Source organism: Dryobates pubescens, chromosome 3 (genome assembly GCF_014839835.1).
Source record: "Dryobates pubescens isolate bDryPub1 chromosome 3, bDryPub1.pri, whole genome shotgun sequence".
Lineage (NCBI taxonomy): Eukaryota > Metazoa > Chordata > Aves > Piciformes > Picidae > Dryobates > Dryobates pubescens.
This window is the reverse complement of record NC_071614.1, coordinates 41,402,032-41,423,752: the sequence shown is the minus strand read 5'-3', so window position 1 is coordinate 41,423,752 and position 21,721 is coordinate 41,402,032. Positions and strand designations below refer to the sequence as shown.

Below are 21,721 nucleotides of genomic sequence, written 5' to 3'. Positions count from 1 at the left end.
AATTGTAAAAGCTGTAGGCTAAAACAGGTAAATGAGAGCAATGCAGAAGAATAAATTATTTATGTAGGTGAAATAGCTTGTGTGACACGGCAGATCTTTTCAGTCCTGCTGAATGAATTTTGTTTTGCTTGTTTTGGTATGCACTGCACAAATGCCAGCATAGTCTGGTTGATGTTCCTTTGAAATTCCTAGCTTTTTAATAATTTAGCAATACTACAAATGAACTTGAAAGGCTGCAGTGTCTGCAGTTCAGGTAGCTGAATAATTTTGAGGAGAAATGGCGTGCAGACTACAGCAGGGTGGTGTTTGGTTTTTGTTTTTGTTTTTTCTGTTTGCGTAGCACGTTTGGAACCCACCCTTAACCATGTCTACTTTGGGAGTTTTTATAATTCTGTTGGATTTAGGTAAAACTCTGATTTTTTTTTCATAATTTGCAGCCTTTATATCACTTGGTTTAGGTAAAGAAGTAGTTAATGTTAAATTAGTGTGGTTCTGACCTTTGTTCCTGTAACCACCAATGGGAGATCACCAGTGTAAATCTCTGAGGATCATTATATTAGTGCTCAGTGTGTAAGAGTTTAAGCCTTATTTGAATGTGTAATCTTCAAACTTTATCAACAAGACAAGCTTTAAAAAATTTTTAATCATCTCTGGATACTTAAATACCTTCTTAAAGGGCCCTGTCATGTTTGGTACTAGCGAGGTCTGCCTTTAATAACGATTGTTCAAAATCTGTGGGTTTTTTCCACTTTGAAATTGCCAGCTGTCTAGAATCCATAGAATGCTCTATCGGACTCTAAATATGTAGCCAAAAAAGCTTTGCCCCTGCAAAACAAGTTTCAAAAAAGTTCTAATCCTTCATTAAAGGGCTGTGAAGTATTAAAAATATTTTGCAGTGTTTATTAATAAGATCTTTTTTGATTGCACTTATGTCAGGCTTAAAGTTCATGGTGTGTTGGGGGATGGGGGAAGGGAAAGGAAAAGATTAGAAGGTTTTTGTTAGAATCGAAATACCTTTGGATATTCAGGCCCAATATTCAGGTTTTCTTTTACAACCTGACAAGCAGGGTTAGTGTTGATTTTGCCCCTCACTACACCGGAAAGCAGACATTTATGAGCCTAGAATTTTGAGGCCTTGAATCTGTGCACTTTGCAAAATGTAGAGTTGACTAGTGTGTAACAGAACTGTCACCACACGAACAAAGCAAATGTGAACCCATCCTGAACCCTACCCTATGCTACTGGACAGGTATAAATGTGTATTTTTGCTGGTACAACTGCTTCAAGCAGCCTTTTGAATTCCTCTTTCCCCTCTGCTTTGTTTTTACATGGTGGCATCCCTTCAGGTGGAAGTTGGTTTAGTTCCTGTTTCTCCCTCCATGGAAATCCCTACTGCCTTGAGGTTTAATTATAACTTGTAGAGATAAGGTCTAAAAGAATTGGAAGCAGAAGCAAGAAGGTCTTCTGAAGAAGCAAAAGAATCTGGTACCTATCTGTTTGCACCTGTTCTTGGAGCTTGGTGTAGTGTGATTTCTGGTAGCATTTCTTTATAATGAGATGATGCCATGTTTTATCTGTTCTCCTTCATTAGGTCAGGCTTCAGTGGCGTGGAAAATGATGGGTAAAGTTCAGGGATCATACTATTCATCTTGCCCCAAAATAAATATAGAAGCAAATATTGCAACATAGTTCTTTCCATGCTAAAAAATAACCCTAAAAAACTCCCCGTAATGATTGAATCTAAAACCAGAGAGAGAAGACCTCAAGGTATGGTTTATAATTAAACCTCCCAGCTAAAGCAGTGTTTTATAAGTAATACAATCCTAAAGTTAGTCTTGGTGTATGTTTCTCTTGTGCTGCAGTTGTAGTAGTTGAGAAACCAGCATAGTGAAACTGGTGCAGTCTGGGGTATTGATCATCTAGATCAGCAGGATGAAATAAGTTTACCCTCAGGATGGCGTGACTCTTATTTTTAGCACTTTTTAAAAGACAGGCCTCTATGGAGTAATTGGTACTAAAAAGCAGCATCTACTTAAATTATGTCAGTAAATTGTCAGGTTTTAATGGCTGAATAATGCTAATGGCAGATTGAACACCACAGCTGCACTCCTAGGCTATCCCAGGATTAATTTTTAAAAAAACTTAATGTGCTGAAAATCTATTTGAATTCTGGCTCAGATGAGTTAAATGATGGAAAAGGTTGCAGCCCTTCAGCTTTTAAAGTTAGTTGTTTGTTTTAAATCGTGAGTTATCAGGGCTTCAGAATGGTTTTCCCAGTGCATACGTGCACAGGTACATGATGAAGTAGAAATTAAAACAAATTTCTGCTTTGGCCCTTTAATAATTGTTAGATAATATTTGCCTTTGGGGGGTTGTGTGTGTGTGTGGACACAATATGATAGTACAGGACTTGGTTTTTATTCTAGCTTGTCCTTGTGAAATCTTTATTGTTTTTTATTGCTAAGGCCTGTGGAGCAGATGTGCCAAGTCTGAAATGTGTATGATGCAAACTTGTTTTCTGACCTTTGGGATACAGTTAGACAAGCCTGTCAGTCTCGCTGGACATGCCACTCCTGTCCATCCCCAGGACAGGGAAAGGGCTGTTTGCTGAAGTCAGCTCCACATGCATGCTATACCAGCCAGTTTCCCCAGTCTGGGATTTTGTTCTTACTGAATTGCAACAAGGCAGTTAGGGACCAAACTGGCTTCTAACACATCTGGTCAGGGTAAAAGCAGGCTTGAATTTTGTGATTGTGATGTCAGCCACATTTTTAAATGGTCATTGTGGCAAACCCCAGTCTACTAGTGGTGTTTGTGCCTGGCAGATTTTGACAGCTTGATGGGATGGTGGCTTCTGCTTGGAGTGATCTGTCTCGAACTCAGGCTGCCCCACACCAGACGTGACCAAGTTTTGAAAGTGAAACTGCAGGGTCAGATCTAGATAGTGTGTAAAGATCCGTGGAAACCCCGAGATCACTGTTGTGTAAATAAGGAGGCTATGTAGCAACTGGAAAATGGCCTCTCTAAACAGAATTTAACAGCCATTTGTCTGTTTGTGGTTGCATACTGGGGTTTGCTGGTTGAGAGTTAATCTTTTTCGTAGCAGCCTGTGTGGTGCTATGGTGACAGTTGTCACTGCGCACTTCAGATATATTTGAAAGCTACATATTCTGAACACTTCTGTTATATTTGTGTTGGTACAATGCTGGCTGTTCTTAAGCTGATCCAGAAAGGCTCTTGCTTGTGCTTTGACACTATTTTTACCATTATTTGTAGCATATAAAAGCTTTTCTGCTTACCTTTCAGATTACAGAGAGGTTCTAGTCTGATGGCTGTTGTTCATACAGCGTTTGTAAATCGTACACTGTTAGCATTTCTTTTTTTTTACCCTTCCTTCTCCTTTTACACAAGCAGCCTTTCTTTGGCGCTGAAACCCGTGTTTTGTTCTGTTCCTGCACGCTGGATAGAACGCGGTTGTTCATTGTGCGGGCGAAGTTGTCGCTCCGCAGCTGTGTTCCAAGGACTTAGCGCAGGGGCAGCCATTGGCGGGGCTGGCTGGCTGCTGGCGAGGCGGCAGGAGGCGGCAGTTGCGTCTGTCTGCCGCGACCTCCGAGCGCCCCGGCAGGAAGTGAACGGGCTGGGGGCAGTCAGCTGTGCGAGCTCTGGTGCGGGCAGGCACGCTCAAGATGGATGCCAAAATGGGTTAGTTCCTTTTTCTTGGTTTTCTTTGATAGACTTGAACTAAACTCGCTCGAGGCCTTTAATTTTCCTGCCTGTAAAAAGAGAGGGTTACCTGTTTCAGGCTTTTTTAGGAGAAAAATAACAAGTTGTGTATATTAACCCCTTTTTAAATTAATTTTTCTTTTGGGGGGGTCAGCAGTATGAATTACTCAGTTTTAAGCTAAAGCTCTGTGAAAGAAAGAAAAGACTTTGAAAAATACAGTGATAAACCTCTTGCAGCACTTGCTTTAAAAGCAAATTGTAATTGGATGAGTTCTGCATGTAAGGCACGGATGCTAGCAGTACTATTTTTAGATGTGCCAAGTGACAGTTCGTGCTTACCAAATGTAGGCAGCTGTTCTTGCTTTAGAATAGGCCTGGAATACTTGAGTTAAATGTGTGATACTATAGTTTGTATTCTGTAAAATAAAACTTAAAATGGTTTCCACAAGGAAAGGTAGTGCCTGGCAGGGCTGTTCTTGGGAGTGGGTTGGGACATTTACTCCTGTTTAAAATGTGCTGTGAATGTCTTGTGTGTAAGTTAAAGACGGAAAGCTTCATCTAGTAGTGCTTCTAATACTGTATTCTGTTTTAGAAACACAAATACCTGTTTCTGATCAAGTAGAGAATGTAAATCAATTTCCTCACTTACTCTCTTAGATTGAAACCCACACATGACTTACAAAGCTGAATTTCCCTTAGAGGAATTTACAGTGAAATCACATCTGTTTCATTAAGCTGAGGCTGATTTGGAGACAGTGAGGAAAAACGCTTTGTATACATTTTTAACTCTGGTCTGGGAGCTAGGTCCCAGTTTGGGGATGTTTCATACTGATCACTGAGAACAAAAGACTTGAAGATTTTCGTGTGCTAGAAGCCATTTAATGGTTTTGGTGTGCTTTAATTCCAGCAAATTTAACTTTTGTTTCTTGTGTTTTGAAAACTACTGTACAGATGGATTGCTGTCCTTACATTCCTTATGACTGGGTTCAAGTATAATGTGTCATTGCTTGTAAAAAGTGATCTTGTGTACAGAATTAATGCTGTCTGCAAGCAGAGAGGAGTAGGACTCCTAATTTGTGTCACATGATAGGAGAGCAGCAAACTTGAAAGTATGTGTACTCAAATGGTAGCATTTAAAATTAATGATTGTACTTGAAGAAAATGCTCCAAAAGAAATCATTTTTTTGTCAAAGATTTCTTGGATGATTTAGGAATACAAAATCCACCAACTTTCCCCCCTTGCCACCCCCCACCCCGCCAAGACTGGCTTTGAAAATCTCACCCAGGGTATAAGGATACTTGCAGATCAATTTAGGTTTACAGTTTACAACAGTTTTTAGATCAAGCTCACATTTTCATTGGTAAAGTTCCTTTTACGTGCTAAACTTGCATAACTAAGGTGCACAGAGGTGCTAATAGACACTTGTGTGATTAGAAAGAAAGCCAAAGAAAATTAACTTTAGGGATTAGAGTCCATACAAAAGGAATTCTCCAATGACTTAATTTTTGGTTGATTTTTTACAAGCACTAAAGGAAAGTTGTCGTGCTTAGACCTTCCTTTGGCAGGGAAAATAAAGTGCAGCTTTGTAATATGAAGAGACTCTACAGAATAACAGGTCAGCAGGGTGCATGGGTAGGTTTGGCTGCAATTTGATGAGGACTTTAGAAGGGGGCAGTTCTGAGAGCAGGAGTGTCACCTCCTTCAGTTGGCTGCTCTATCTCTCACCCCATATGTTTGTGGAGTCACATGGTGAACCACCACCAGAATCTGATCTGGCTGGCTGCTTAGTTTTTATTATTTTGGTGCAGTAGTTGTCAGGAGCATCCAGAAACCCAGGCTGGTTCTGTGTGGCTGTGCAGAGGAAAGGAGTGAAATTTAATGGTGGTGGAAGGGTGAGATTGTTTCTTTCTGCAAGGGTTTTGGCTTGTGATAAATTGGAAGATGTTCATGCAACAGTAACCTGTCTTTGTCTGTAGAAATTCAGGAAACTTCTACTGAGAATGTGAATTAAATATTTGGATAAAGTATTTTGCATTATGAAAATGGTGGCTTTAAATTCATGACCAGGGCTCTTATCTTTGCTGTGTCTGATACCCAGTACATTTTCTCTAAGGAAATGACTAGGAGAGGACTTGAGCTTCTGAAGTGGCACCATAGCCCCAGTGATGTTTTCCTGTTGTACCTACAAAGTGCTTATGCAGACTTTGCCCTGCAGGGGATACTAAGTTGATGTTGGTACATTACCAGATTTTCAGTCTGTAATAGTAGTCAGGTTTTACTTGTATTATTTTCTTTTACAGTCATTCCAAGTAAGAACCAGTTCTGAATTGTGATACACTGTTAGGCATCGTCTTACTATTTTTGGTGATGTTTAGAATGAGATAGGATGACTAAACTTGTGGTGTAATAGTAGTAATTTCTCTCTCATTTATCTTGAGTTCTGTGTCTGATCTGTTGCTATTAAGAGGCATTTTGGATGCAGAAGAGGATTTTGGTTTTGTGACTATCTAGTCAGCCATGGAAGTAGAAATCATGAAGAGCAAATTATATTATGTGTCTCAGTATGAATTACAACTGGGCAGCAACACCTGTTCTATGTTGTGTACTCAGCAGTGGAGAATGGTGTTGGCCAGATTTTGTTAGTTCAGTAAGGTGATCAACCAAATGCATCAGCACCTCGAAATAAACAAATCTGCAGTGGGTGTATTAAGCCATTACCTATGACTTGTGGAGAGGCAGTGTTTACTCTTAAACAGTGATGCTAAAAATGGTATTCTCTCATGGAGGTCACTTAAGGGAAAAATAAACTTGTTTTATGAATGCTGTATTTTGCATTGAGGCACAGCAGATTTAGCCTGGATTGAAATGTCAGTGAGGTTCTTTCCTCTTGATGGCTTACTCTGTCACCCAAGGTAACATTATAAACTCTCATGGGAATGACTTCAGACTAAAGGAAACAAAATGAATTGTTAATGAGTCTTGAGCAGTGTCTTTGTGCCTTTGCTTTTGTCAGACTTGCAAGGATATATTTATACAGTATAGAGTAGTGTCTTGCCATCTGTCCTAACAGGAAGTTGAAATCGGTCTCTTCAGTGAGTGACCTCCACAAAACGCATGGAAAAAAGTATGTAATGAAACAGAAACTGCTGTGGTTCTGGTGCAGAACACAGCACAGGAGATGAAGAGATTAATTCTGACATTGCTTAAGGGCAAAATTGTTCTTAAATTGTAGCAATTACATTTGAGGTAATCCTAATAACAATAATCCAAATAATCTGAAGTCAAATGCAGACTGGGTGCTAAAATAACCTGCTTCTAGTTGTCACTTCAGCTCTGGTTTGACAGTGAGATTGCAGGTTCCATTCTGGTGACTCTCAGCAGTCAATTGAATCACGTTTTACTGGATTTGTGTGGATGCAAAATGTACCTTGTTCTAATTACTTACCTTTTTTTAAAATTCTAGTTGTTGACCTCCTTTACTGGCGAGACATTAAGAAGACGGGAGTGGTGTTTGGTGCCAGCTTGTTCCTGCTGCTTTCATTAACAGTGTTCAGCATCGTGAGTGTGATAGCTTACATTGCCTTGGCCCTGCTTTCTGTGACCATCAGCTTTAGGATATACAAGGGAGTTATCCAAGCAATCCAGAAGTCTGATGAAGGCCACCCGTTCAGGTGAGATACTTCTTTCAGTTAAGACAAAGTGTGTTAATGGTGCCATTAAGAGTAGAACATGACATAGACCGTGAAATGTTACATAATGCTGTAAGCAGTCCCAGCCCATGACTACTGTTTGTTCAGGTTTTCTCAACAGGCATACCCAATGGTGAGGAATGTGAGCTGAGCACTTGGTACAGGGGCTTTCCCACGGAATGCTAAGGTTTCTCACATTAACAAACGTTAAATACTTCAATCTGATGGAGTAATATGCACGTTTTTGAATTAGAGTTGTTTTGTTTGGAAAAGACCTCTAAGATTGAGTCCAGCCCTTGACCTAACACCACCATGGCCATTAAACTATGTCCTAAAGTTCCATGTCTACATATTTTTTTTAACATCTCCAGGGACAGTGACATGTCCACCTCCCTGGGCAGCCTGCTCCATGTCTGATCACTCTTGCAGGAAAGGAGTTTTTCCTAATACCCAATCTAAACTTCCCCTGATGCAATTTGAGGCTGTTTCTTTGTGTTCTATCACTTGATACTAGGGAGAAAAGACCAGGCCCCTTTGAGGTAGCTATAGACCAATGAGATTGCCCCTCAGCTTCCTCTTCTCTAGACTAAACAATCCCAGTTCCCTTAGCTGCACTTCACAAGACTTGTTCTCCAGGTCCTTCACTGGCTTCATTGGCCTACTGTGGATATGCTCTAGCACCCCAATGTCCTTCATGTAATGAGGAGCCCAAACCTAAACACAGTATTCACACACAATCGTAGAATGATAGGGGTTGGAGGACCCTCATGGAGATCTAGTCCAACACCAAACTTAAGGTACAGCCTCACAAGTGCTGAGTACAGGGGCACAATCACTTCCCTACTCCTCCTGGCCTCACTATTCCTGATGCAGGCCAGGAGGCTGTCTGTCTTGGCCACCTGAGCATGCTGTTGGCTCTTGTTCAGATGACTGTCAACAAGAACCCCAGGTCCCTTTCTGCTGGGTAGCTTTCCAGCCACTCTACTCTAAGCCTGGAGCCATCATGGAGTAGTTGTAATCAAAGTGCAAGACCCAGCACTTGGTCTTAACTGGCCTTGGCCCATTGATCCAACCTGTATAGGTCCCTTTGCAGAACCTTCCTGCCTTTGAGCAGATCAACACGGTTGATCTGCAAACTTGCTGAGTGCACTCCATCCCCTCGTCTGGATCATTGATAAAGATACTGAAGAGAACTGCCCCCAATGTTAAGGTCTTCAGAACGTGAACCAATGACAGGTGATGTACAAAATTGAAAAGAACACTCAGGAGATGTAGAACTTCCACTGCAATATACTTAGCAAAAATTAATAAATGTAGCAGAGTATACTTTGATCTTTTTGCAACTTATATCTTAATAGTACTCTTAAAACTGTTGGTTTCATATGTATCGGCATTGCTGTGTTCTCCACATGCAAGGCTGCCTCATCACCTGCAGAATCCATGTTCATTGAAGCCTGCCCAGATCAGAAATCCAGAAACATGGACTCTGCTGGATTCTAAAGCTTGAAGAGTTGTATCGTAGGATTTGCTCTTAAGTGATGAGCTAAGTCCTTGGGGCATACAGTGTGTGCGCGTTCCTGCGGTGTCAGAACATGGTGTCTGTGGTATTCATCCCTTCCTGTGTTGAGGACAGCAGAGCCCATTATTGCAAAGCTGTCTCTTAAGAGAAATAAGAACTTAGTCATGTGTTAGAGTGCGTGTTTCCTGTTAACCATCCCTGTCCAACACTGCTCTGACTTGCTTCTCACTAATGAGTGAAATGGTTCAATCTCAGCTTCCCTTGTAGCTTTCAGAAACTCCTGCTTTCCCTCCTATTTACAGCTCTCAGAAATGGGTTTTCCAGTTATTTTTGTTCTCTTCCTCTCAGCCTGAATAAGGCAAAGCAAAACGTTCCCTTTGGTTTACCTCCATTCCTCTCTGACTGCAGTGGCTCAGTTGCCTAATAGAAGGCAATTGGTGCCTATATAACAGCTCTGGAACAAACTACGGAGGGGTGGGGGGAAAGGCAGTATGTGCTTTCAAGACTACATCTAACATACATCTGTAGTTGGCAACAATATCCAGTATAGCAGTTTGAAAGATGTATCTCTTGTAAACTTCTTGTTCGGGTGAGGAGTGGGGGGTGGTTTTGTCTTGTGGGGGTTTTTTCCACCATCATTGCCTGTTTGACCCTCCTTAGTTACCACATTAGATTAATTCCCATCTGAAATCCTGTTTGTTCTAACTACCCAGTAGTGCTTTTCAGTATCCAAACAGCATTTCCCAGTTTACCACTGAGTTTGTTCTTAGCAAGAATAAGCAAAACGTGTTCTACCTGTGCTCCTTCTGCAGCTTATTTCTAAAAATACTGGTAATCCAAAGGAACTTTTAGACATTCTTACCCAACATCCCTGGCTGCTTACTATTCATTTGTATAACTTCAAGAAGGTTATTTTTACTTGCATGTATTTTGCCAGTGAAGAGCACGGTCATGAGATCAAATAATTTTTTGATTCAGACCCTGAGTATCTCGAGTTGAGAAGGCTACGAAGGAACCCAAGTGTGGCTAGTAGAATGTAGCCTTGAAATAGTCAACCTTTGTAGTTAACCATTTAAAGTGTCTTAGTTTTGGATTTGCTACAAGGCCGTGTTCAGCTATGTCTCAAGTGACATACATAGGAGCCTCTGCTGTGCATGTTTCAATTGTAAGAAAATCAAAGGCACTGCAAAGCAGAATCCCTTCCAAACAAATGTTTAGCAACTGTGGTAACTGTAAAAGGAGTGATCTGTTACAGTTGTGCTACATTGCTTCTCCTCCCTCCAGCATGCAAATTAAACAAATTATTCTCTATTTAAAGAGTCTAAATTGCCACTGCAACTACAGGTAAAAGTCACAGTGTAGTGCAGAGAACACTTCACCAGATAGGAGCTTCTGTCTTGCTGTTAAAAGAGCTGCTGTCACTAACTGTAAGACATTTTTTTAGCAAATGAAAAACTTACCATTTTGCTGTGCCTTGGTGTATTGGAGCTTAGTGGTGACTTTGGAAGTATCTTCCAGAGGGATTAATGGATATTGCTTATGTAGGACTTTCTCTGTTTGACAAATGAAGGAATCTCAAGGTCCAGCCTTTCTGTCTCGCATTTTCAAATGCACGCTGGCATTTTACTAGAGTACAGCATATACTGAGGTGTAAGAAGAGACTTTCTAGACCAAGCATCACGTGGGGTAGTGGTGCTGGGCACTCTTGGCCACTTGCCTGCTGTGTCTGTTCACGCACACATTAACCAGTGCAGCCTTTTTGCCTAACCCAGGTAAGACTCTGTGTGTGACTTAGTAAATGCACCAGCACTACATAGCAATGCGAGAAACATTTCCTTCTTTCTAAGATGTTGGGGGTGGGCTGTGGTTCCTTTTACCTTCAAAGAGCAATTTCGATCAGTTCTGTCACCTTGTAGGTAAGTTTCTTTGCTCTATATCATAAGAACAACTTAGATTGCTACTCTTCATAGAACATACGTTGATAGAGTTTGGTACCACTGTTACAATAAAGTTTCATAAGCTCTTTTCTTGCAGGGCTTACTTGGAGTCTAATGTAGCTGTGTCTGAAGAGCTTATTCAGAAATACAGTAATGTTGTGCTTGGTCACGTTAATGGCACTGTCAGAGAGCTGAGACGTCTCTTCCTAGTTGATGACTTAGTGGATTCTCTGAAGGTAAGTTTGCTTCAGCTGTGGATAGATAGAGAAGCCTTGTGTAAATATATCCCTGACTGGCCTAGGTTTGCAAAGTCCAGCAGTCCTTATGAACATGAATGAACAATAGCATATTTGGCTCTGTGCAAGTAAACAATGAGTTTGTTTGAAGGTAATTATCCTTCTTGTTTTTTCAAGAAGCGTGGCTTTCTGCTAGCCACGTTAAGCGGAACGTGCAGCGCTGTGTGCAGTAACAGCGTGGATAACTTTATCTACACTTTGCCAGTATAATACTGAGCTAACATTTATCTGTCCTTCTTGAAAACCTGTGTTGTGGGCTGGACTGCCAGAGGCTCATTTGTTTTGTTTGTTTCTGTCCATAAATGACAGTGGTTAGTGTATGGTTATATGCTTTAAACAGTGGGACTTCTTGAGTCCACATTTTGCTGGAAGAGTGGAGACTGAGTCATGTCCTTGTTTTACCAGGAGGGTGAACATTTGTTTCAGTCCCTCTGAATTTGGGTGAATAGCTTCTGCTTTTAGTGAAAGGAGTTACTAAAACGGGGTTTGTGAGTTACTCTGCCAAGGGCATGTAATACTGCCTAACTGGTCTATTTAGTATGTCCAGGTAGTATTTAGTAGCATTATTTGAAGGTGGCAGAGCAAAACTAACAGTAAAGAATAATAAGAAAAATAAACCAACCACAAAAACCCAACAAACCCAAACCAAACAAAAAGAAATGGCCAAACCCCTTCAGTTTTGTTCTGTGGGAATTCCATTCTCTTCTTTCAAGCTAATGGTCTTTCTCTGGTTTTCAAACAATTGTTTCCTTTACTCAGTACAGTGTTGTCCATTTCTTTTTCAGTTTGCTTAATCTTCTTGAAATAAAGGTGCATTTATCCTCCAGTAAATCCCTTGCTTAGTGCTTTGTAAAGTCCTCTGAGTTGTGAGGTTGGGGGAAGGGCTTTCAAGTGAAACCTGGACAAAAAGGAAAGCTGTGAAAGCTTTTGTGTTTGTGTAATAGAAATCAAAGGTAGATCTTGAGATTTTACCAAGACTTTCTAGATTCCAGATTTTTGTTGTGCTCCAGCTTAAACACAGAGTTGCACCAGAAGCTGTGCAAATCTGCTGTTGTTAAATCCAATCCCTCTGGAAACAGAAAGATTATAAGGCTGTTGGATTTTTACCTGGGGTTTGCTGCTCATGTTAAGGAAAGGGAAAGAGGAGGTGGAATATGGACTTGGAGTTTTGTGCAATCTTCCTGCTCCCAAAGAGTTGTGCAGTAATTAATTTTGCTTTGAGGTGGCTGCACATTCTTATTTCCTGGACATGGCTGATAACTGTGTGCAACTATTTTATAGCAAAACAGCTGAAATAAAGCCCCTGTTGTCTGCACCTTGTCGGTGTTTTTCACATAACAGTTGCATTTTGATGGTTAAAGCACCACTGCCTGTCGCTGTGGCCTGTAATGAGCTGTGCCTTTATGCTTAAGTGACTGAGTACTTAGGATTCATCTCTGTAGCATCTCAAGGCCGCAGCCTCGACCAAAAAGAATTGCGTTTTGGTAACTTGAACTTGGCATCTGCTTGTGATGCTTTTAAGGGCACTGAGTTACGATGTTCAAAGAAAAGGAATTTTGAGTAAGTTGTGTTTGGGTAGGATTACACATCATCACAGAAAAACTTCTAGGTGCAAGGTCACTTGTGTTTCTTTAATAATTAATCCCTTTGTGATGCGTTCCATCATCTGAGTTACAAGAATTTCCACACCATTTGTTCTGAGATCGCAGTCCCTCGCCATAAAGGACGAGGAAGCGGCGAACAGCCAACTGCTGTTTCAGTTAATGCTGTTTCAAAAACTAGGCCTTTCAGAGCAATTGTGTTAGAAGCAGAATCCCAGTCAGAATGCCTCCAAGGCACTCTAATCTTTTAAAGTACTATGCTGCATAGGAAAGACATGTTTATTCAGCTGAACTAATTCATTTTCCCTCTTCTCTTCTGACATTTGAAACGTTTTATGTAGGTTAATTAGTCTAATTTACGGTAGTTGAGAGCAACCCTTATGAAACCAGTGAATGTCAGGACAGTTCACAAGCACAAGTTACTGATTTTGAAGAGGTTTTGCTCGAGGAGAACATCAAGATGCTGGGGTCTTACGTAATATAATGGCCCTATTTAAGAAAAGGGAAAAATCTTGGCTTGTGTAGTTTAAACATTTTGGTATAGGAAACGGTGAGTTTGTGTATAACTGAAGTTAGAGCCTTCAAGCAGAAAGTGTCTGCAGGTCAGTGTGTGTGTAATAGCTCTGGCTGTAAAACCTGTCTCGGTAAGATTTTTTGAAATTTCATTGATGCTTCAGTCATGAGAGTCTTAAAATGGACTCTAAATATTTATGTAGCACAAGGAGAGGTTCCTCACAGCTCTTGAGGAACCCTTGCCAGAGAATCCCAGTAGAAACTGCTTTCTGCTGTTACACAGTGCAGTGGGAACTGTTCAAACAATGGGGCAGAGTTTACTTGTCACTGCTTAACTGATGTTTTGAGAAACAGGGCTCTTGGTTCCTTTACTATAGTTCAGATACAAACATGTGGACACTTCTGGATTTGCCATTAAATTGCAGTGTGCTTTGGGACTGGGGAGTCATTGGCGTGAGACAGGCAGTAACTTGATTCAGTCCCCCAGATGCGCCATTTCACCTTTTATATGCTGTGATGTCTAGGCTGAGCATGGGCCCTGTGCTTTCCTTCTGTCCCGAGTATGTGGGAAGAGCAATATTGTCTTTGTACGTCAGTCCTGGGTTGCCTTCTGCTTTTGTTTGTTTTCCCTGCTCTTAGAACTTTAAGTGTTTAGATGTGTTTGAGGTGAGCCTTTTTGCAGGTTTAAGGTTCTCTGAGTCATTTATAAGGTCGGGGAAGAGGAGGCCAATAGAAAATGGGAACTGTAGGATTGAGATCAACTCCTCTTAGTCCTGGAAGTGTTGTTTTGGCTGTCAGAAGGGTGTGAAGAAAGGGGGAGAAGTGTTCTGAGGTTTTTGCTGAACTCCCATTTGCGTTGGTAGCCACAGCTTTCAAAACAGGTGTCCTGACTGATGAGGCAGGCAGAGGGGAGCAGTCTCACTGGGACCAGCACTTCCCTCTCCCACCCAGTATAAGCAAGCAGGGTGGATCAGAAACAGCACATGCAGCACAGCTCGTCAATAGACTCTGCTGCTGCTCTGGAGAGACTTTTGAAGCATCAAAGCCTGTGTCTGTCAAATGTTAACTCCTAGATTTTTACCTTCCTTGGGCCATAAATTCAGTGCTCATTAAATAGGATTGGGTAGTTCTGGTAATAGTGGGACTGTGGAACTGATTTGTATGTTACATAAACTCAAGTTTCGTGACTTGGTCATGGTCTTCAGAAGTATTACTGAAAGTTCACCCACCCAAGGTGGTGCCTAGCTTCAGTAGCTGTGCCTCGCGCAGAGATCTTAGGTGGCTGTCAGGATGCTGTGCTGCATGTCCTTGAAGCCAGCATGTCTAGTTTACTGAATGTGCAGCCTGCAAGAGAGTCATCCTGAAGGATCTCAGACTAGGGGGCTTTTTCCTGTAGTAAAAGTTACTGACTTCCCACTCTTGGCTGAGGAGTGGGATGTTCTGCATGCTCAGATTTGCTCAGAGTGTTTGCTTCATTAAAATGCCTTCTGCAAAGAAGCTGTCAACCAGCTCTCAGCCTGGCATTGTGGAAAGCAGAACTGGGCCAAGGTTTGAGTAAGTCATGAGACAGTTTAGGGAAATTATTTTCGTTCTGCTTTATTTTTCTTGATAAACTGCTGCAATCCAGCGATGGGGGTGCATTGCAACCTGGGCTGAGGGTTAGCTGTGTGCCTTAGGTCTGCCTGTGTTACATTTAGAAAGGACTGACAGATAAAGGGCTATGTTGTTTGTAATGAACCATGCTTGAATTCATGCAGGCTTTGAGTGAAGGTCTTAAGTAAACTTAAATCCCTTACGGGGGTCATGCAGTTGAACTGCTATTGGTTGTCATGCCCTAATTGTTGGATGTTGATCTTGTTTAGTTTGGATATTTTGCATTTTAAAAGCTAAAAATGGATGTTTGGCTACATAACTTCTGAGTGACTTGGCTGCAGGCTGGATCCTTGCTCACACCCACAGTCCTTTGAGATGCCTTTTTTTTTCTTTCCAGTGCTTTGTAGCCATCTTTTCCTTGTGTTTATCTCCTGCTTATTGGGAAGAGCTTCTGGGGAGCTTCATCTTTGGTTGTTAACAATGCCTAGATGGGTAGAAATAAGAGCTTCTTTCCCTGATGTCCACAGCAGCTTCCCTCCACTCTGCTTTGGCATTTTGCAGTGTCTTGCACAGCAAATAACTAGACATGCTTATTGGTTACAGGGCTGAGGGTCTTCTCTGTGTGCTCTGCGCAATGCAAAGCGTAATGCAGTGCTTAGCGAGAAACAAGTGCTAGTAAATCCACATCTGACATCCAGATCCTGGCTGTTGCTCAGTTCTTTATGCAACACTAGAAGAAATGGGAGGAATCCTGCACAGAAATAGAGCTGGCAGCATTCAACCCCGCTCCCAGCCTAGCATAGGTCAAAGGTGTGCTTGGGACACTCTTCACCTGACATAGAGCTGAGGGGCTTGAACTTCTGGAGATCTTTGTGCAGAACAAATGAAACACAGTGGAGCCTGGACAAGTGCAGTCAGCAGGGTGGTGCTGGGTGAGGAACAGGGGCTGTGTATGAGTTAGGGGCTGGTATAAAGCCAGCAATTTTGGCAGTGTGAGGGTTTGGGTGTCTGCTAACAGATGTGGCATCTTTGCTTCTGAATTAGTCTCTGACACCTTACCTTTTCTGGAACTGTTGACTTTTTTTCCTTAACTTTTTAGTATTCAAAAGTCAATTAAGCCAACCTTGCCAGGTAACCTTCCTGGCAGGTTTTTTCCACTGACGTGGCCGAACCCTCTGCCTAGTCTATGCACCAGTTCACTGAGATTTTTGCAGAGCTAGCATGTGATTGTGATAGTTTGCACGGTAGCCCCAGAGTGGATGTGGTTGTGTTGGCTGCTGGGCAGTGACCTGCTTTCTTTCTGGCTCTGCCACTGAGTGCTGAATACCATGTTAGGCCAGTTCTTAACCTCTCACTTGCCTGTCTCGTTCAATGCTTGTAAAGATAGAGTAGGAACTGTACTTGCCTGTTCTTAACAGTCCTCCCAACTCCATGTTATAAGTATAAACACAGAGAGCAGCCAAGTGGTGAGAGCTTTTGGTCACTGCTGACCTGGGCTGAATTCAGCCCCGTGGCCTAGACGCAAGAGGCCACATGTGTTACTGAATTCTTCAGCCATCTTGTCACTCATCTGTAATTCCACGAGATTTACGGGGCTGAGTGGAGTTTGGGGTGTTTCAGGTTCACATGTTTAGAAAAGTTCTCCAACTAGTTAGTATGTTTTGGTATGACAGACTGAGCTAATGTACTCTTTTCCCTTTCAGTTTGCAGTGTTGATGTGGGTGTTCACTTATGTTGGTGCCTTGTTTAATGGTCTGACATTACTGATCCTGGGTAAGTGTTCTAAATTGTCTTCAATGCCTGCTGCACAAAATAACCCTGGAAAAGAACTGAGGGCTGCTTGATGCTGCGAGGCTATTCCTGCGTTTTTGAGTGTTCTTGTGAGCGTAGCAAGATGTTACAATCATGTGCCTTTTTTCTAGCACATTGACAGCACTGCAGGACAGACTACTTGGACTTGTCTTGATCAATTCCTCGAGTTTGCTGATTTTTCCAGACACTGTATCATTCAAAAGCGTGTTCTGTTGCGCTTGTCCCTGTCAAGGTTAGCCCCACTGAAGTGTGACTTCAGAGGAGGTACAGAGTTCTGTCCCTGTCCCACTGCAGACAGTTTTATTTTGTGTCCCAGGGCAGGCTGCCTTCAGGTGTCGGAAAGCAGCTGATGTTGGCAGAAGCCTGAGGTCTCCTTTGGAAGAATGTGCATAACTCACAGTGAAGGAAGTGTGGTGTGACCAGACTTACTGTACTGTTAATGAGCCCTGGAGGACAGCCCAGCTTCTCCTTTGTAGAGATTACTTAAATTACTGGCCAATAGGGTGGGGTTTTTTTTAATGTGGCTTTAGTTATTTTTCTTGTACCTTCTTGAAAAAAAAAAGTGCAAGGAAGGTAGTCTTTGTTTCACCTAACCACCATCCCTTTTGTCAATATTTACACCTTTTGATGTCTGCCTTTGCAGCTTTGATTTCGCTCTTCAGTGTTCCTGTTATTTATGAGAGACATCAGGTGAGTGTTTAAGATGTCTCACTAAAGGCTTTATAAAATAGCTCTGTGAAGCAAAATCACAAGTGAATAAAAGTGAAATTAATTGCAGTCTTTGAAAGTCTGTAAAGCTTTTAAAAGACAGAGCAAGAAGTCACTGCCAGGGCCGAGAAAACAAAGTTCACTGTGAAGTCCAGACTGTGTGTGTTTTCCCCTCATTTTGGGTGGCAGTCTAAGAAAGCTTCCCCAGCAAACAGTTATGAATAAGGCCTGATTTAGCTTGGAGGCCTTCTCTGTTGATCCAGTTTGGTCAGGACTAAAGCAGCAGGGGGCACAGTGTGTTAATGCTGATCTAAGTCCTTTTAAAACAGTCTCTGAAAAACCTCTTTAGAGCTGATGTTCAAGATACATGTCCTGAAGCCCTGGTGAAAACAAGAGGTAGGAGAGACATGATTGGTATAGTCTGCTGCTTCTCCTGTAGAGAGGCTGATTATAAAAAGACAGGATATGAAGGAGTCAAAATAAATTGGGAACGGTTAAATTACTGCCAAGCTTGAGCAAGGGCTGTCTTCAGCAGGTCATAGCACAGAGGGGAGTAGCCAACTCTGGCGTCGCAGATCCCTCTTCTCGTTTCAAAACAATGCTGCTCACGGAGGCCAGCTTGGGAAGGGCGGAAGGCCGGCCTGGAGCAGATGGCAGGGCCTCCTGGACTCCTCTGTGAGCTCCTAGGAGAGAACAGTACTCTGCAGTGAAAGGAAATCCTGTAGGCCTGAGGAAAAATGATGGACCATTTGTATGGCTTAATCCAGGCTCCTCAATCCTCTTGGCAAGCTGAAGGCTGCTCTCTGAAGGTGTAAGCTGTTTAACAGGCCCAGCCCACCTAAGCAGCTTTCCTTCTCCACGGTGCCCAGAGAACTGCCCCTCACCAAGGACCCTGGATGTGCACACACATGTTGGGGTGGCCTAGAGACATGCTGGTGACTGGTTTGTAACATGCAGAAGCCAGGGATGGATCTATTTGGGTACTTAGCCACTACTCCCTGTGATTGAGTGTGTTCCTGGAGGCATGCAGTAGCACCTACTGTAGCTGAAGCTGTGGGAGCTCTGGTTCCATCAAAACTGGGAAATAAACTTGGGGAGGGACCTTCCTTCTGTGCATCACAGTAGTAGCTGTTCCTAAGGACTGATCTGTAACATCTGTCATTTTCCATTCCAGGCCCAAATTGACCATTATTTGGGACTCGTGAACAAGAATGTCAAAGATGCAATGGCTAAGTGAGTTGTGGTTTGTGTTTTATTTATATCACCTCATAAGGAATGTTTACAGCTTGTGCTATGTGTGGTGCTGTAAATTACAAATGCTTCACCTGCATCAATCCTGAGAGGACCAAGTCCTTTAACTTTGGGATGGTTGTGACACCAGCTCCTCTCTTGCTGATGTTACTCCTACGTTGTTTCTAATAGAAATCTGTGTGCAATTACCGACACGTGAGGCCCTCAGCAGTTGCAGTTGAGGGGTGAATGAAGTAATTCAGTCATTTCATTGCTTTGAGTGTAATAGTTTTGTGCTGCTGTGATAGTTATTTCTGCATGTTACTGGTTTTAAGACTGTATTTACACCTTTTTTTGTCACTTAAATGCTGTTCTTTTTCCTCTCCTGTTTCTCTTGTAGGATCCAAGCAAAGATCCCTGGGTTGAAGCGCAAAACTGAATAAAAAGTCTAAAGCAACTTATCAATAGGAAGTTCATCTTTTAAGGGGGAAAAAAAATACTCATTTGGATTTACATGGGGAGGGTCAGGGAATAGCAAACCCCTTGACATTGCAGTGCAATTTCACAGATCTTTATTTTTTAGCAACGCAGTGTTTGAGGAAAATAACTGTTTTGACTGCCATGTGTTTCATCATCTTAAGTATTGTAAGCTGCTATGTATGGATCTAAAAACTAATCATCTTTCTTTATCCTGTGTGCAGCACTGGCTAATACAAAAGATTTGAGGAAGCTGTACATTTTGCTTTATCAGCGGTAGTTCCTGCTGCGTCCCAGAAGAGGTGTAGTGCAGATGGAGCAGAGGGTGGCACTGCGCAGGTTGTGCACTGTGTATGGTCTGTGTAGGTTGATGCAGATTTTATAAACTGAGATGTTCTAGAAGAATTATTCCATCTTAGCAAGTTTTTGGGAAACCTTGCCTTTTTGGTATGAGTATAGCTGTATCGTGATTTTACTGTTTTATCAATTGCCAATATATATGTATGTGTTTCACAAAGCTTAGATCTTTCAGCTGTTCCACAGTGCTTGATACTTCAGAGAATTGACTGGTTTCTGGACTAGCTCCATAGCTCACAAGCTTGAAAACCTAAAATGTCTCTGTAAACACTAGCATCTGTTTAAAACAACAGGAGAGAAATGAACAAAGGAACCTCCACAGGTATTAAAATTGCAGCAGACACACTTTGCACAAACGTACAGTAGTTGATCTTGAGTGAATAATCCTACAGTCTCTCAAACTCTGATAATCTGTGGACTGAATATCTAATGCTGCAGATGGTGTTTGGAAACTTAAAACCTTGTTATGTAAGAAATAAGTGAAAGTTTCTACACTTGCAATTTAAGCTGTATTGAACTAAGTCTGTGGAATGCATTGTGAAATGTAAAGAAAAAACCAAACAACAAAACCCCCAACAAACCACAAAAATAAACCCCACAACCAAAAAGAGCGCGTAAAGCCCCAAACCCCAAGTATCAATAAAGCTTATAGACATAAAATAATTCCAGTATTTTGCTTTTTTGAGGCAAGTTTAATATATTTGTGTTTAAGTTCCTCATGATTATATATATCCATTGTATATGGTGGTGGAATTAGTGTGTCAGAAGTATAACAATGTGTGTAGGTGGATTTCTCATGATACCTTTTTTCTGGTGTGTGCAGAGTGAAGCAGTTTGTTCAGTTCTGCATATGGAATTGCTGGCCCAGTGAGGCATAGGTTGTGCAGCACAGGCTCTTGCCTCCACGCTGAGTATTGGAGGCCCCTGTATTGCCACTGCCAGCTGCGCCGGCAGCTCAGTGACGCTTCAGTGCTGTGAGCTTGTTAGTGAAGTGTGAAATACCATTTTAGCTTCTGCTGAACAAGTGAAGAGCTGTGGTTTCTTTTCTTTTTGAGACAATGTGTGATGCCCTGTTCTAGTCTAAAGGAGATTGGAAAGCAAGTCGCTGTCTTTTCAGGTCAACATGTTGGATACGATTTAAAGAGATTGAATACATTGAAAACTTGTATCCAAATTTATTTCAGACAGACTTTTTTTAATTAATGGCATCTTGACCATTGAAAAATAAATTCATGCACTACTATTTTAGTTTGCAATATATTGCATGATTACTTCTGAACATTTTATACATAAAGCCAAACCATATATAAACATACAAATCGTTTTCCTGACAGACACTATTGCTTAAGATAAATTCCACGTCAGCGTTGATTAATTTGTTCTGCCACACAACTGGTTTGAGTCGGGATACAATCGGTGTGGAAGGAAGGCAAACATCGTTACAACATAGGCAAAGAAGGTGCTTACTGAGATCACCACCTAACAGGGTTACATGATTTGAGCAAGAAAGTGTCTTTTAAAAAACAAAAGACTGCATAGGGCCTCGTGTTGTATCTGACAAACTGATCTTCTGTGTAGTAATATAAGGCATTAATAAATTCCATTTTAAAAAAAGGTGATTCTCTGAGGTTGCTGAAGCACTTTTGTGTGTTAAATGTACATTGATCCACTCCTCTAACTGGGTATTCCTTGCAGCCAACAGCCACCTTTTTATGCATTGGGCAGCTGGGCAGCAGAAGTGGATTGGCAGGAAGTCTCCACAGTTCACCATGCCATTTTCCTGAACTGGGACTAAAGCACTAGTTAACATTTCTTTTCAAAGACTAAATGTAAGTCTGTTTTATTTTGGCCTTTCCTTCTTTTGATCAACAAACAGTTGTCTTAAAAGAAAGGTAATTTCAAAATACAGGTGTTCTTCCAGGCCAGAATTGTTTTCACATTACCCAAGATTTCCTGTTCCTGGGAAAAAAGTTGAACTTATTTTTCATTCTCCAGATTCCACCGTTTCTGGAGTTCTTGGTTTTGACACAAGGTTTGTTGGCAGACATTGAGCAGCTTTACTTGCCTTTTGTGAACGTCTGCTCCTCGTCTCCAGTTACACAGAGAGGCAACTCTCCTTTCAACCTGCTACCCTCCTGCCCTCTGATCCCACAGCCAAAGGGGCTGCATGAGGTGCAAGAGGAGTGATGATGGGGAGAGGAGTCCAAATTTAGCAAAGATTATGCTTTTTCTCAAGGACAGGTGGATTTCTGGTATCAGAGTGAT

General features: G+C 41.8%; 1 protein-coding gene across 5 annotated transcripts in view; it reads left to right on the top strand.

Annotated features, from left to right (window-relative positions):
* Window positions 1-21,325, top strand: part of RTN4 (reticulon 4) — a 46,388-nt gene extending 25,063 nt beyond the window's left edge. Inside the window, exons 1-7 of one of the 5 annotated variants that reach the window (XM_009902061.2) lie at window positions 3,603-3,702; window positions 7,188-7,395; window positions 10,967-11,105; window positions 16,576-16,645; window positions 17,328-17,374; window positions 18,567-18,625; window positions 19,023-21,313. In XM_009902061.2, coding sequence (XP_009900363.1) covers window positions 3,687-3,702; window positions 7,188-7,395; window positions 10,967-11,105; window positions 16,576-16,645; window positions 17,328-17,374; window positions 18,567-18,625; window positions 19,023-19,065 — 582 coding nt within the window. In that variant the 5' untranslated portion in view covers window positions 3,603-3,686 and the 3' untranslated portion in view covers window positions 19,066-21,313. Of the gene's footprint in view, window positions 1-3,602; window positions 3,703-7,187; window positions 7,396-10,966; window positions 11,106-16,575; window positions 16,646-17,327; window positions 17,375-18,566; window positions 18,626-19,022 lie in introns of those variants that run through there. The other 4 variants (XM_009902059.2, XM_054180036.1, XM_054180037.1 and 1 more) reach the window with 4 other exon arrangements.
* Window positions 21,326-21,721: the final 396 nt, after the last annotated feature.